General features: G+C 44.8%; 1 protein-coding gene across 1 annotated transcript in view; it reads right to left on the reverse strand.

Annotated features, from left to right (window-relative positions):
- Nucleotides 1–7,549: 7,549 nt before the first annotated feature.
- Nucleotides 7,550–13,024, reverse strand: part of CMTM4 (CKLF like MARVEL transmembrane domain containing 4) — a 28,127-nt gene continuing 22,652 nt past the window's right edge. The window contains exons 3-4 of the mRNA XM_058034268.1: nucleotides 9,617–9,715; nucleotides 7,550–8,684 (exon numbers count right to left, since the gene is read on the reverse strand). Of these exons, the coding sequence (XP_057890251.1) occupies nucleotides 8,514–8,684; nucleotides 9,617–9,715 (270 nt within the window). The 3' untranslated portion in view covers nucleotides 7,550–8,513. The remainder of the gene's footprint in view (nucleotides 8,685–9,616; nucleotides 9,716–13,024) is intronic.

A 13,024-nucleotide genomic window follows, 5' to 3' on the forward strand; every position in this document is an offset into this window, starting at 1 on the left:
GGAGGGTCCCAGGGACAGCCCCAGCCCGGAATGCCGTGGTGGGAGTTTCCCCCCACACACTAAGTGCCTTTGGCAGCTGCCTGGCTTTGTTTGGAGCCCAGGACCCTCCCAAGCCCCTGGCAGGGCTCGCTCTCCTCCACTGGGGTCAGGCAGAGAATGGGGAGGGGAAAAGTGAGAAAACTCCTGTGGTGAGATAAAGACAATTTCATGGAGAAAGCAAAAGCTGTGCACACAAGCAAAACAAAACAAGGAATTAATTCCCATGGGCAGGCAGGTGTGCAGCACCTCCAGGAGAGCCACAGGGCCACATCCCCTGGAAGGGTGACTTGGGAAGACAAACTCCATCACTCCAAACCCCTTCCTCCTTCCACCTTCAAATACTGATGCCATAAGGCGTGGGATGCCCCTGTGGTCAGCTGGGGCCGTCTGTCCTGGCTGTGTCCCCTCAGCCCCTCCCCAGCATGGCACCACAAGGGGCAGGAAAAGCCTTGGCTCAGCATTAACAAAAACATCTCTGAATTACCAACACACATCCAAAACAGCCCCACACCAGCCACTGGAAGAAAATTACCCCAGCCCAGGCCATGTTCAGAGATGAAGACACAGTTTTAGTACTTTAATATGTCCATTTATTAAACAGGAAGTCCTTCACAAATGATTCTGTACTATATTGATTGGGATAAGTGTTAGAAAACTTCCATTTCTCCTACATACAAAAATACAGACTTTTACCACTATGAAGAATGATCAGAAGAGTACCGTGAAAACCCAGAGAGCTCAAATCTTCCAGTACCAGAAAGAAAAGACATGAAAGACAACTAAATAAAAAAAAAATTTACAAAAACTATTGTGCCCATATACAAAAGACTGGAAAAGCAAAATGACATTTAAAACTGATAAATACACCATTTAAATTATGCTGCAACAGCATGGATTTTAAAACCAAGACTGCTTTGTGTATTGCAAGACTTTACAATTCTTCAGCTTGTGTTTTTTGATTAGCACAGACACCAAAGAAAGAACTGAACAATGGAGAGATGGTTACCGGTGTAGAAACAAGCTACACAAGGAGGTTGTGTTTGTGGAGTACCTGCCTTTGAGCTTGGTCAGGCACTCCCAGGACTCCTGTCCCAGGCAGGGCTGGCAGCTGCAGCTGTGCCAGCAGGGAGCTCAGCTGTGGGCACGCAGGAAGGCGCTCCCAGCTGCAGGCACCACCTCGGCTGGAGCAGCTGCTGCAGCCCCAGCCCTGCAGGACAATGGGAGCTCTCCAGGCTGTGAGCTGGCTCCAGGGGCACGTGCTGCCCGCTGGAACCCCGCAGGCCCGGGCAGGACACAGCTGGGTGCTGCCCTGGCACCACTCTGAGATGCACCAAGGGTTCTGTACTCCAGAGTACCAAGGGTATTGCACAGCACACTTGTGCTCATGAAAAAAGGAAAATTGCATCCCCTTTGCTCAGCCTGAATGGAATTCTAACCTGGTGTTTCCGTAATTTCTCTGAGCTGTTTGCAATTACAAACCTGTCAATACAGCACCTGTAACCCAGAGAGATAAAGTCTTTTGGTCAGGCCTGGATGCTCCCTCCTCAGAAGCTGTAAATTATAAATTATGAGCTAAATTTGGAATGTTTGGATTGGGCTGCAGTCGGTCTAGATGAGCCAGGGTCAGCCCTGGGGACACAGACACCCCACCCTGAGCATCCCTCACGAGGCCCAAGGAACAGAACCTGGAGCACCAGGACTGTGTCAGGGGCAGAGCAAAGGAGACACAAGCTGTGGCTCCCCAGGGACCAGATCCAGTGCACGTGGAGGGAAGGCAGTGACACAGCAGCCACAAACCTGGTGGTGGTGGGAACAACGCACAGCGAGGCCAGAGCTGTGTCAGTGACTCACATTACAAAAATAGTGTTTGCTGGATTCATAAATTTACATCTCTATTCCTGTGAATGACAAGTGTTAGTACCACACATGGAAGGCACCCTAGGTGAAGCAGTTTTTCGGTATTTGTTTACAATTCTGTGAAAAGACATACAAAGTGTCAACTTCCAAATCAAATTTGAGCATTATCATGAGAAATAAATACATACTTTACTATTTTATTGTGGGTTCCTGAACCCTTACAAACTTCAACATATACAAATAGTTTCAAAATGACACTAACACAAAAGAGAGTAAGTCTAGACAGATACAATGATTAGCTAAGTCATTCGTCCTATTATGTCATAAATGTTGTGTCTTAAGTATAGAAGTCATTTTAAAATGCAATAAATTGGCCACAATATATATTTCAAAATATTTTCTTACTCCAGGACTGTGATGTATGAGTTAAAGCTGGATGAGCTGTAGTGCTAAGAGACTCTCCCTCCACAAGATCCAACAATAGAAACTGGTAAACATTCAAGATTAAAGTAGAAACAGTAGAAAAATGAAGGTAGCAATTGTTGTAACAAAAGGGTGCTAGCCAGGACCACTTTAACCTGCAGACATCAGGATAGCTGGAACATCGCTTAAAATATTAGACAACACAACTTTTGGGATTAAAGGGGTACCAAAAGTGATAAATCAGCCTAGTTAAGGGAGGATGTTTTCTTTCAGACACATGAAGGTTTTAATTAAATAGGTCTATTGAGACATTTGTCCGAAGCAAAACAATACAATACCCTGAAATTTCCTGTGCTCTAGACAATAGCCTGTGACAGTCAGAAGAGGCAGATGCTCATATTCCATTCTGTTACTCACATCCAGATGTTATTAAAATAGCTGCAGGGACCAGCCCCAATCAAAAAATAAGATACTCTGTAAAACAATCTGGCTATTGCCTTTTAAATGCTCCTCTGTCCTCATCATGAAGCCATGAAGAAAGTTCCCACAACCTTCCATAAATGCTAACTGACTTTTTAAAGTTTCACCCGTGAGGTCCATGGGGTACAGATAAAACCTTCATAGTAAACACAAAGCTCTATGTTATAAATATGTCAATCAAGGTAACTATGTATATTGTATATAAAATTAAATATCTTCTGTTTGCCAAGTATAATTTAAAAAGGAATATCTGTGGCTAGTTATAAAAAAATATTTATTAACCCATAGAGATTAAAAGGCAATTTCACTAACTAGTCCATCCAGCACATATGAAAGAGCTGCACTGGGATTCTGGATAGGTTACTTTATCTAATCACATTCCTATGATAAATAGACAACTTTCATTTCTGGGCATATATAAGAACACTTCTGAAAGCTGCATATCCCAAAAGAAAATTAGATTGTGTTGTATACTCTAAATTAAAGGCTACCAAAAATCACAGTGTAAGTAGATTTTTTTAAGATTATTTTTAGCATACAAATGGTTAAATTATAGACAGATTTTTAAAATACAACCAAAAAAAAAAAAAAAAAAAGACCAAAACAAGGGAACCCTTTCAGGTTGGACAGCACCACTCTGACTAGGTCAAGCAGATCTATCAAGATGGCCAAGTGGCTGACAGGGAAAATAAAAATAATATACCAGGAAAACCCTCTAAAACATCATTCAGAGATTTCCTGAGTATGTGTATAAATTCATTTTAACCAATCCCTCTGTCAAAATAAAGAGAGCAATAGGGCATAATTTTTGCAAAGTATAATTTCTACAAAGTTCCATGCATTTTTGTACTGACTTTAGGATCAAGCTTAAAATGCTTTTGTTGCCATTAAAACTCACCCACAGGACACCTGTACCTGCACAGTGATTCTGAGCTTTGCTGGCCCTCCAGCCAGTGAACAATCCATCATTTCATGCCACAAACAGCACAAGCCAAGTGCCTGATTTCCAGCCGTGCCCCTGGATCCCCTCTGGAAGCTGAGCCTGGGCAATCCCAGCCCTTCCCAGCCCCCTGAGATGCCCATGGCTGAATGAACTGGGGGCTCTGACTGTTCATGTTCACTGTGAGAGCTCTGGATTGCCAAGGGTCCCTCTCACATCTCCAACCCCTGATCACACTTTTCATTATCCTCACGGCCACTGAAGAGTTCTGGCTCCAGAGCTTGCAGGACAGTTCTGTTCTTCCTCCTCCTCCAAGCTGATCAGTATCCCAGCTGAGTAGGAGAAACAATATTACTTCCTACACTATCTGAACTGCTATTAAGTCGGGTTTCATTTTTTTAATTATGCCCTAAATTATTCTTGCTTATTTTAGATTTTTGGTCATTTTTTTTTTTCTCTCATGAAAGAAAACAAGTAGAAATTATTACAACATGACATGAGACAAGAAAATAGCAGATACAGAAAGAGGCCTAAGGAAGAGGGAGAAAGAAAGAATTGCATTAATCAAGCCACAGATTGGGTAAGAATTTGCTGTGCCTGCACATCCCAAAAAGCGTGGAGAGGTGACCAAATTCATTTAGGGACCTTAAAGCTCATGAAAAGCTGGTGTTTAACTGAGGCAGAACAGTCCAGGGCAGCAGATCCTCTCTCTGCTGTGTGCACAGCACTCCATGAACCTCTGGCTCTGCCCTGGTGGGAGGGGAAATCAGCACATGGACAGAAATCCACACGGGGAACATAAACTGCTACCCAGGGAGGAGTGGGAACCTTTCCCTCCCCTTTCTGGAAGCAGCAATGGAATCCAGAGAGCTGAAACAATGCCAGAGCGTGCCATGAGACCAGAGTGACCAACAAACCCTGGCAAGTGTTTGTCACAACAGTGACAAAGCCAAGGAAAGAGCAGCACACTGCTCCTTTATCCCACGGAAAGACACCCGAAAGTGAAGGATGAGGAGCTGCTGCCAAGGCACAGAGCTGTGCTGATGCTGTGCTCCTGAAGGAGTGAGCAGCACACGCTGCAGCCTCAGCTCCCTGGGGCCACAGCCTGTCTCAGAAGGCACAGGGAGGTCACTCCAGGAATTTCAGAGCAGCCCCAGCATTCCACAGACCACAGAAAGAACACCAAGCCAGCAGGAAAGGGAAGAGCACCACAGCTGACACCAAGGGATACTGGACACATTCTGATCTTCCTGGCACTGCACAGACCAACAGAGGCTTAGCAAGAATTAAATATTAAAGCATTTGATCCATGAGGCATGAATATTCCAAATGAAAAGGGGGAAAGGAAGAAGGGATTGGCTTTACTCAGACACGTGAGTGAGTTCCCCTGTGGCTTCAGGAGCTCCTGCTGGGGCTGCTTGCACAGCTCAAGGACATGGCACCAAGCCCAGCTGAGCAGGAGAGGCAAAGAGGCTCCTACAGCACTGACAGCAGCTCCAGGCAGAGCTCACTGTGCAACACACACTGGGATGTCTGCACAGGGGCACAATTCAGTCATTTCTACACCCAGAAATACACACAAACGCTCTCTGACCAAAGGGCACCCATCCAAACCCTCACTGTTCCAAGCATCCTGTTCCTACCAGCCTCAACTGTTTGCTTTCATTTAGTTCTATTTACAGTGGGGTTTGAGTCCCTTTATGGAGCTAAACAGCACCCTTAAGGACAAAAAGAAATTATCCCTGTGTGCTAGCAATTACAAGCAAGACTAACTGGCTGAGAGAAGCAATTTAATGTCACTTCTCTAAGCAAGTTTTAAAAAAAATTAAACTTTCTACCCTCTTCTCTTCCTTAAGGGTTTTTTGTGTGACTGCAGTTTAAGTAACAGTCTTTAAGAAGTACCTCTCCAATACACTGTGTAAAATTAACTCAGGGGAAATGGATACATCAAATGATCTTAATATTTCAAATGTAGTCGTCTCTCACAGCTACTTTATTTCCCTTCTCGATAATCCAAATAGTAAATAATGTCTCTGCAGAGCAGTAAGTGCTTAAGATTTTTTAGAAAGAATATACTATACAATACTAAAATCATCTTTGGTCCCAAAAACAAGGAAATTACACATTTACATTTGCTTTTGTTTCACAAAGTGAATCAGATAGTGTCTTTTAAATCACTGTTCTCTTTTGGATTCCACCTGAGAGCTGTGCTAGGCTCAGGGCACGATGTGAGCAATGAATCCTGGCACTCCCAGCTGCAGGAATGTCACCCCTCCTGTGACTGCCCCACTCTGCTCCTGTCCCTGCAGCTCCAGGGGCTGGGCCCTCACTGCACAGCAAACCCCAGGTACCCTTCTCCTAGGCCAGGACAGGTGCAGGGTTTGAAAGGTGCAAATTCATAAACCCAGAGAGGCTCCCAGAGCTCTGCCCCAGCCTCAGGGAGCACAGAGAGGGTCTGGGAATGCTCCTCCAGCCCTGGCCAGTGAAGGGACAACTCCTGACAAACCCCTGGGGACACCATCCTGCTCCCTGACTGCAGATGGCAGCTCCACTCCAACAGCACGGATCTTCTGGAGAACTCTGTTTTCTATTTCAGTAGGTGGGTTCGGCTTGATTTTGGTGTGGGATGTTTGGGTTTGGTTTTTTGTTTTGTCTGGTTTGGGTTTGCTTGGGGTTCTTTACAATCTTTATCCAAACTGCTTTGATGGCAGTTTAAAATTCCTGACTGGCTATGCCTGTGCTACTTTTAAAAATTCTTTTAATCATTGACATTGCAAACTCTGCCAGTGCTGGCAAACAGCAGAGCTGCCACAGCAGCTCTGGCAATAACAAATTGTTATTTCCTACCACAGTGGCCATGGAACTGCCATGTGCTGCTCAGGAAATGCACCCAGGTGAGGAAACCCTCTGTGGAATGTCTGCTCTGACCCAGCACCAAGAGCTGGTTCCATCTCCTCTTAAACTGGTGTTCCCTTTGGCATAGCATCCAGTAAAGCACAATGAAGTGTTACTGTAGGAACTGGTAAACCATCAATCACTAAGAAAATGCAAATTTTCCTTAACCTCATCAGTAACTCTGAATTTTAATCTTCTTCTCAGCCACTGAGGTGAAATGCACTATAGATGTCAATACACTGAAAATGGAAAGGCATCACCTTTGTCACCTTTTCACTCATCAAAATAATTCTCTGCTGCTCAATTTGAACATTGCAGCATTAGGTTCACACTTCCACTACCCCAGCTCCCTCCAGTACTATAAAAGCCCAGGCACTTCTCCTGATCTCCTGTTTGGTGTGACTTGGTTTTCATGGTAAATACCTCACCCAGCACACTGCCCATTGTCCTTAAGGCTCCAGGGGCTGCACTCACCTGAGCAGTGCAGCTCCAGCAGGACACACATGGCAAACCATCCCAACAATTGCACAGATTTCCATTTTCCTCACACCACAAAGGAGTTTAGTTCTAGAGATCTCCTCCCACACACACTGTCTTCACTCAGGCACACAAATGCCAAATAATGCACTGAAGAGATGAAAACACCAAAGAAACAGGAAAATATCAAGAGACACCTTCCTAATAATATTGTGACATTATCTAGCCAATTACTGCTGAATTTGAGTTCTGAGTAGAGAAAATGTAATTCATTCACTGGAAGTACAAGGAAAACTTAAAAAAGAAAACTTCAGCTAAGTAAAACTATTTCTAAACAAATCAATACAATCATATTATTTTCCAATTAGCTAAATTCATTTTTCAAAGAATCCTAAGGGGAAAAAATCTGCAGAAACACCCAGTTAAATAAAAATCAGGTTCACTTACCACCAATTAAGTTTTAATTTCAGAACAACCATCCTTCCAAAAAGAAATATTTACCTTACATGAATCGCAACATTGCAACCTTAGGAACACTTTAAAAGCACATACATTTTTGCTAGTTCTTGCTTACCCTGGGCTTAGAGGGAAAGCAAGTTCTAGCAAAAACTTCTGGAAATGCTGAACCTTAAAAAAAAAAAAAAAGAAAAAAGGGGGAAAAAAAAGAAAAAGAAAGCCACAGCTGGAATGTAAGTCTGTAGGATGACAACCCCTTCGTTCTCTACTGTGCCCCTTAAGCCCCTTTTGTGCACCCCATCTCCTAAACGCATTTATTTTCCCACTTTGGAATGAGCACTGGAATGTGTCCCGAGAGGAGCAGGCAGCCCCTCCGTGCCCTCGGTGCCCCCAGGCTCGGGCAGGGCCCTGCCCAGCACCAGCAGAGCTCTGGCACGGCTTCCCGCAGGCAGGCAGCTGGGCAGAGCTCGGGGCAGGAGGACAGACAGACAGACAGACACAGTCTGGGACGGACGGGCCCCGCTGGCTGAGTTATTGCTGAGTGCCCCTGGCTCCTTGGCACGTTGGGGGCTCCATCTCCTCCCTCAGCAGCCGGGCAGGGCTGCTCCGTCCCCGGGGCGGCTGCAGGAACAGGGCATCTCCAGAGAGGGAAGGGAACTCTGTGCAGGTAATCCAAAGCAGTGACACACTTCAGAACAGACATACATTATATATTCTGGGAGCTATATAATATATGCCCATGTCTATGCGGAGGCCTTGAGGGGATCTTCCTTTGGAACCACCACCATTTTCTGCCTCCACGACAGCAGCTTCTGGCTCAACACACCTCTGCACGCGTGCAGGGCTGGGCATCCTCGCCAGCCTCGATGCACCTTTTCCTGCTTAAATAAAGCCAAAGCCTTGTTCCGTGAGGGAGCTGGGCGCTGTTTTTCCCTCGGGGCGGCCCTCAGGCGTCCAGGCGCTGGATCTCGGGCCGGTGCACCACCTCGCGGGACTCGCTGCGGGCGCGCACGTACTCGCTGCTCTGGCGGCTCTGCTGCCGCCGGCCCAGCCGCCAGCGCTGCACCGCCACGGCCGCGTTCACCGCGAACACCAGCGTGGCCAGGAACCCGAACACCTGCGGGCACAGACACATGGGCACGTCAAACAACAGCGGCACCCTCACAGCAAAGCACTCACGAGTTCACCGCGAACACCAGCGTGGCCAGGGACCCCAACACCTGCGGGCACAGACACACGGGGCACGGGGAAACAACAGCGGCAGCCTCACGGCACAGCCCTCACGAGTTCCGCTTCCCACGTTATTTGCGCTGATAAATCATCGTGGCCTGGGAAATTACACTTTTTCTTCTCAATAAACTACAGAATCTGCAAAAGCAGCTGAGATCAATGATCCCAGAAAATAGAGTTCTCTGACTACCAACATGAGAATTAAATCCTGCAGTACAGCTCAAGGTAAAGAACTCCCTTGTAAAGAAACCAGCTCTTTATCCAAAAGCTCATTCATTCCTTGACAGTGCCAAGTCCAGAGCATCAGCCTCGATGCTTCTGCAGAACTCGTGTGATTTTAAAAACCAGGTTAAAAAGAAAAAAAAACAATAATAAGGGGTCGCCAACTCACACACAAAAGTAATTTGTTTCAACCAACCATTGTAGATTTAACCCTGAAGCGCTGCTACACTCACTCCAAGAACAAAAAATCATCTGTACTGAGCAAGAACAAAGCAAATTATGCATAAGCAGCTTCAACTTCTTACTTTTTGGCTCTATCGTTTCCATAGGCTCGCAACATAGAGCACCAAAGAAAAGGCACCAAAGAGAAAGGTGAGTTCAACTGTAAAGTGTTCTCTGCAAGTCTTTTTTCTGCTCTTCTTGCCTCAGGCCTTCAGACTAAGCTCCAAGGATTCTTAAAATAAGAACTATCTCACAGCAAATTGTAAAAGTAGAAGCAAATTGTGATGGCAAAGGCAACAGGTGTATTCAATCAATGAGTAAAAGTTAATTTTAATACAAGGTAAGAGTCAGATAGAAACAAGTTGAAATTCTTACCACAGCAGCAATTTCTGCTCCAGTTTTATGGTTTAAAGCAGCCAGTACTACAGAGGCAATGAAAAAGAAGAAAGTGCTGAGTCCAGTGTTGACCAGATCCTAAAAAAATAAATTCAGCAGCATTATTAAATGATGATTGTTCGCTTTATCAGAAGCGATGACACAGAAGGCTGGAACAAGAAGTGCAGCAATCCTCTGGTGGCCCAGGTGTCCCAGGGAGGCAGAGGCTGTGCCACAGGAGCAGCAGGAGTGGAGCTGCAGTGCCAGGGCACCGAGCACCCTGCAGCCCTGGCACATCCCCTCGGGGCTGGCAGCACAGGGCTCACCCTGCCCGGCGGGGCTGAGCCAGCCTGGGTGTGCTGCTCACACCCAGCACAGCCCACACACCTGCCAGGAGCCTTCCCACCCCTCCTGCACTCAACAAAACTGCACCTCCTGTGCCACTGCTGGGAGTAACAGCTGCCAGCAGGGTAAGAACAGAGGTTTTCACCTATTTATTGCATAAAACTGGTATTTCACACAGACATTTTAGAACACACACACTGCATCATGCTCAGGGAAAACTGCTTTGCTCCAAGCAAAGGAAAACAACTTGCTCCACACAATTCCTGTCACTGGTGTTCAGATGGTGATGCTGCCCTGCCTCACCTCAAACAGGGTCATGAACATGTCACTGGAACCAAAGGAAGCATTCTGAATGGCAGGTGTCTGCACAAGAGTGATTACATCAATACAAGACTGACTGATCAGACTCGAGGGAAAAAATACCCAAAGGTGTAAATAAGAGAAGAAAGAAAGTCTAGATTTGTTCAGGACAAGGTGCTCAGAGTGTTATCAGGACACCTTTCACATCTGATGTGTGTGGACCCTGCACTGTCTGCATGCTCCCACTGAACTGGGGAACACCATTCCCAAACACAAAGCCATCATGAATGAACAGGTGAGACAAGGCTGCAGGGATCAGGAAAGGACAATTCAGCACAAACATCAAATCTGTGAGAAGTGAATACTACCACAGACAGAAGGGATTGACAGAAAACCTTCAGTTCAAGACTGTTGTGCTACTTACAGCCTTGGGGTAAAGAAAAAACCCAAAAAAAACCCACACAAACCCAAAAAAAAAAAAAACACAAAACCACAGTGAATATGACAACTCCCACCATATAAAAGCAATCACAACAATTAGAATTTAAGGACAATTTGTTCTATTTGACTCTCTTCTCCCACATGCAAGGCAGGCTCACTTCCTGTTACAGCTCCTTCACTTTTTCCATTTTTTTAATAATTATTTTATTATTTTCCCAAAGGGCATCTTGTGAAGTGCAGTGAGAGGCCAGGCTCAAAAGATTTAAGATGTAATTCTAAAGTGACTGCTGTGGGTGTGAGTCCCCAGCTGTGCTCCAGTTCCACAGCACAAGGAGGTTTTGGAGGGAACAGCGCTGTCCAGCCTGCCCCAAACATCTCCTGTCCCAGCCACCAGCACAGAATGCTGCAGACAGGCACTGCAGAAGGTTCTGGCGCTGTGCTACTCACACAGCACAATCTGTTTTGAGGAACCTTTTCCCACTGGAGGGGAACTCTCACTGTACCTGCAACAGACCCACTTCAGCACTTCCAGCAAGTCCAGTGTAAATATATGTGTGCCACCAAGAATGGGGAAACTACATACTGAGGAGAGGGCAGCCCCTGGATAATTAAAAAACCAGAAATTAATTCAACTCAAGGTCAAGTTGTGTATTTTACTACCAGAGTACATGGGGCATCTACAGGAAGGACCTGCAGAACAGAGACAAATCCCAGAAGAAATAATTCAGAAGAACTTGGTAATTACTGCAGGCAGGCATCTCAAGAGGTGCTGCCATGACCAAAAATAGGGACAAAAATCACTTTGCACTCCTTTGGACTTATGGACACAACAGGTGGTAAATCTTACCTTTGCCAGGGACACTGCACCCTGTCCCAGTATCCACATTTTTAAAAGAATGTTGAAAAATTGGACAGGATACAGAGAAGAGCCTCAGAAGTTATTGAAAGGAGGAGAAAATTTCTCACAGTATGAATCAAAAGAACCTAAACTGCTTTGAATATTAAAAAGATTGAGCTGTGTGCACGAAGACTCCAGTGCTCAAACAATTAAAAACACTGGTTGTTTTAAAAGCTTAACATCAGACAGCCAGCAAAACTGACAGCAAAACAAAACCAACAGCTGCCAAGTTAATGCAGAAGTCGTATTCAAAATGAAGCTAATTTTAAATGCAGGAGACCTAAGCATCAGAACAAACAGCCAAATATTAAAAGTATTTAATATTCTACCCTTTCACTTCGTATAACCCAGGTTATGCTTTTTCAGACACACACACATTCTGTGCTTCCTTAGCACCATAATTAAAGACTACATGGATGGCACATGATGGTCTGTGATTTCTGGGGTCAGATGAACTCATTAATTAATCCTGCTGACCTCTGAGGTTCAGAATTGTCACCCTGGGGACCTTTCCAAAGGAGCTCAGTGTAAGCAAGAGGGCCAACATGGCACATTGATCACCTAGCTCCATGCTGCAAATGGACCTGCAAAATATAAAATCCTGCTGAAATTAAATTGCTGATGCCTTTTCTAATGGACTTTGATGTAAGTACAGCAGCAACTTGTCATCATCACTGGCATTTTATTCTAGTTTAATTTTTACAAAGAATATCAAATTCTACACAGAGAATTCAACAATTTAAATCTAAACAAGTGATTCTATCTTGAAGCTCCAATTTATTCATCTTTGCAACTCCATTTTCCCCGTTTAGGTCAAACCCTTCTAATGCAATTACAACTGATTCACATTTATATAATGAGGCTGGGTTTTGAAGAAAGCTAAAATGAAAAATATTTTCTACCCTCAGAGTAGACTTTGGAGCGTTCGGAGCAATGACAGCAGTGACACTGTCACATACACATGTAATGGTAACATCACAGATGGAAACTGCAATGGACTCCTCAATCCAAAATATGGGAGCTACTACTTAGAGCAGAAAGATAAGAAAAGCAAAAAAAACCTCAGTAGTTTTGGGCAAAGTAAGAGGAGAAATAAAAGAAAACAAACTACAGCAAGAAGCAGAGGACACTCCCTAAAATACTGCAAGTTTTTTCCACGTAAGAGAAAATGAATAATCGTGACAATAGGAAGAATAAACTAATTGGAAAAAGATGAGCTGCTTCAAATCTGTCCATGATGGAGCTGAAGCTCTTGCTATTATATTTATAGACAAAGTAAAACCACATCACAGAGGTAGAAGAATTTCTGCTGAAATTACAGCAACCTCATGAGACAGAATGCTGTGCCATAAAATCCTGTGCAGAGCTGCCATCCACAACAGAATCAAATCCCTGAGCTGAATCAAACCCACTCCAGGCTTCTG

Source organism: Melospiza georgiana, chromosome 14 (genome assembly GCF_028018845.1).
Source record: "Melospiza georgiana isolate bMelGeo1 chromosome 14, bMelGeo1.pri, whole genome shotgun sequence".
Taxonomy (NCBI): Eukaryota; Metazoa; Chordata; class Aves; order Passeriformes; family Passerellidae; genus Melospiza; species Melospiza georgiana.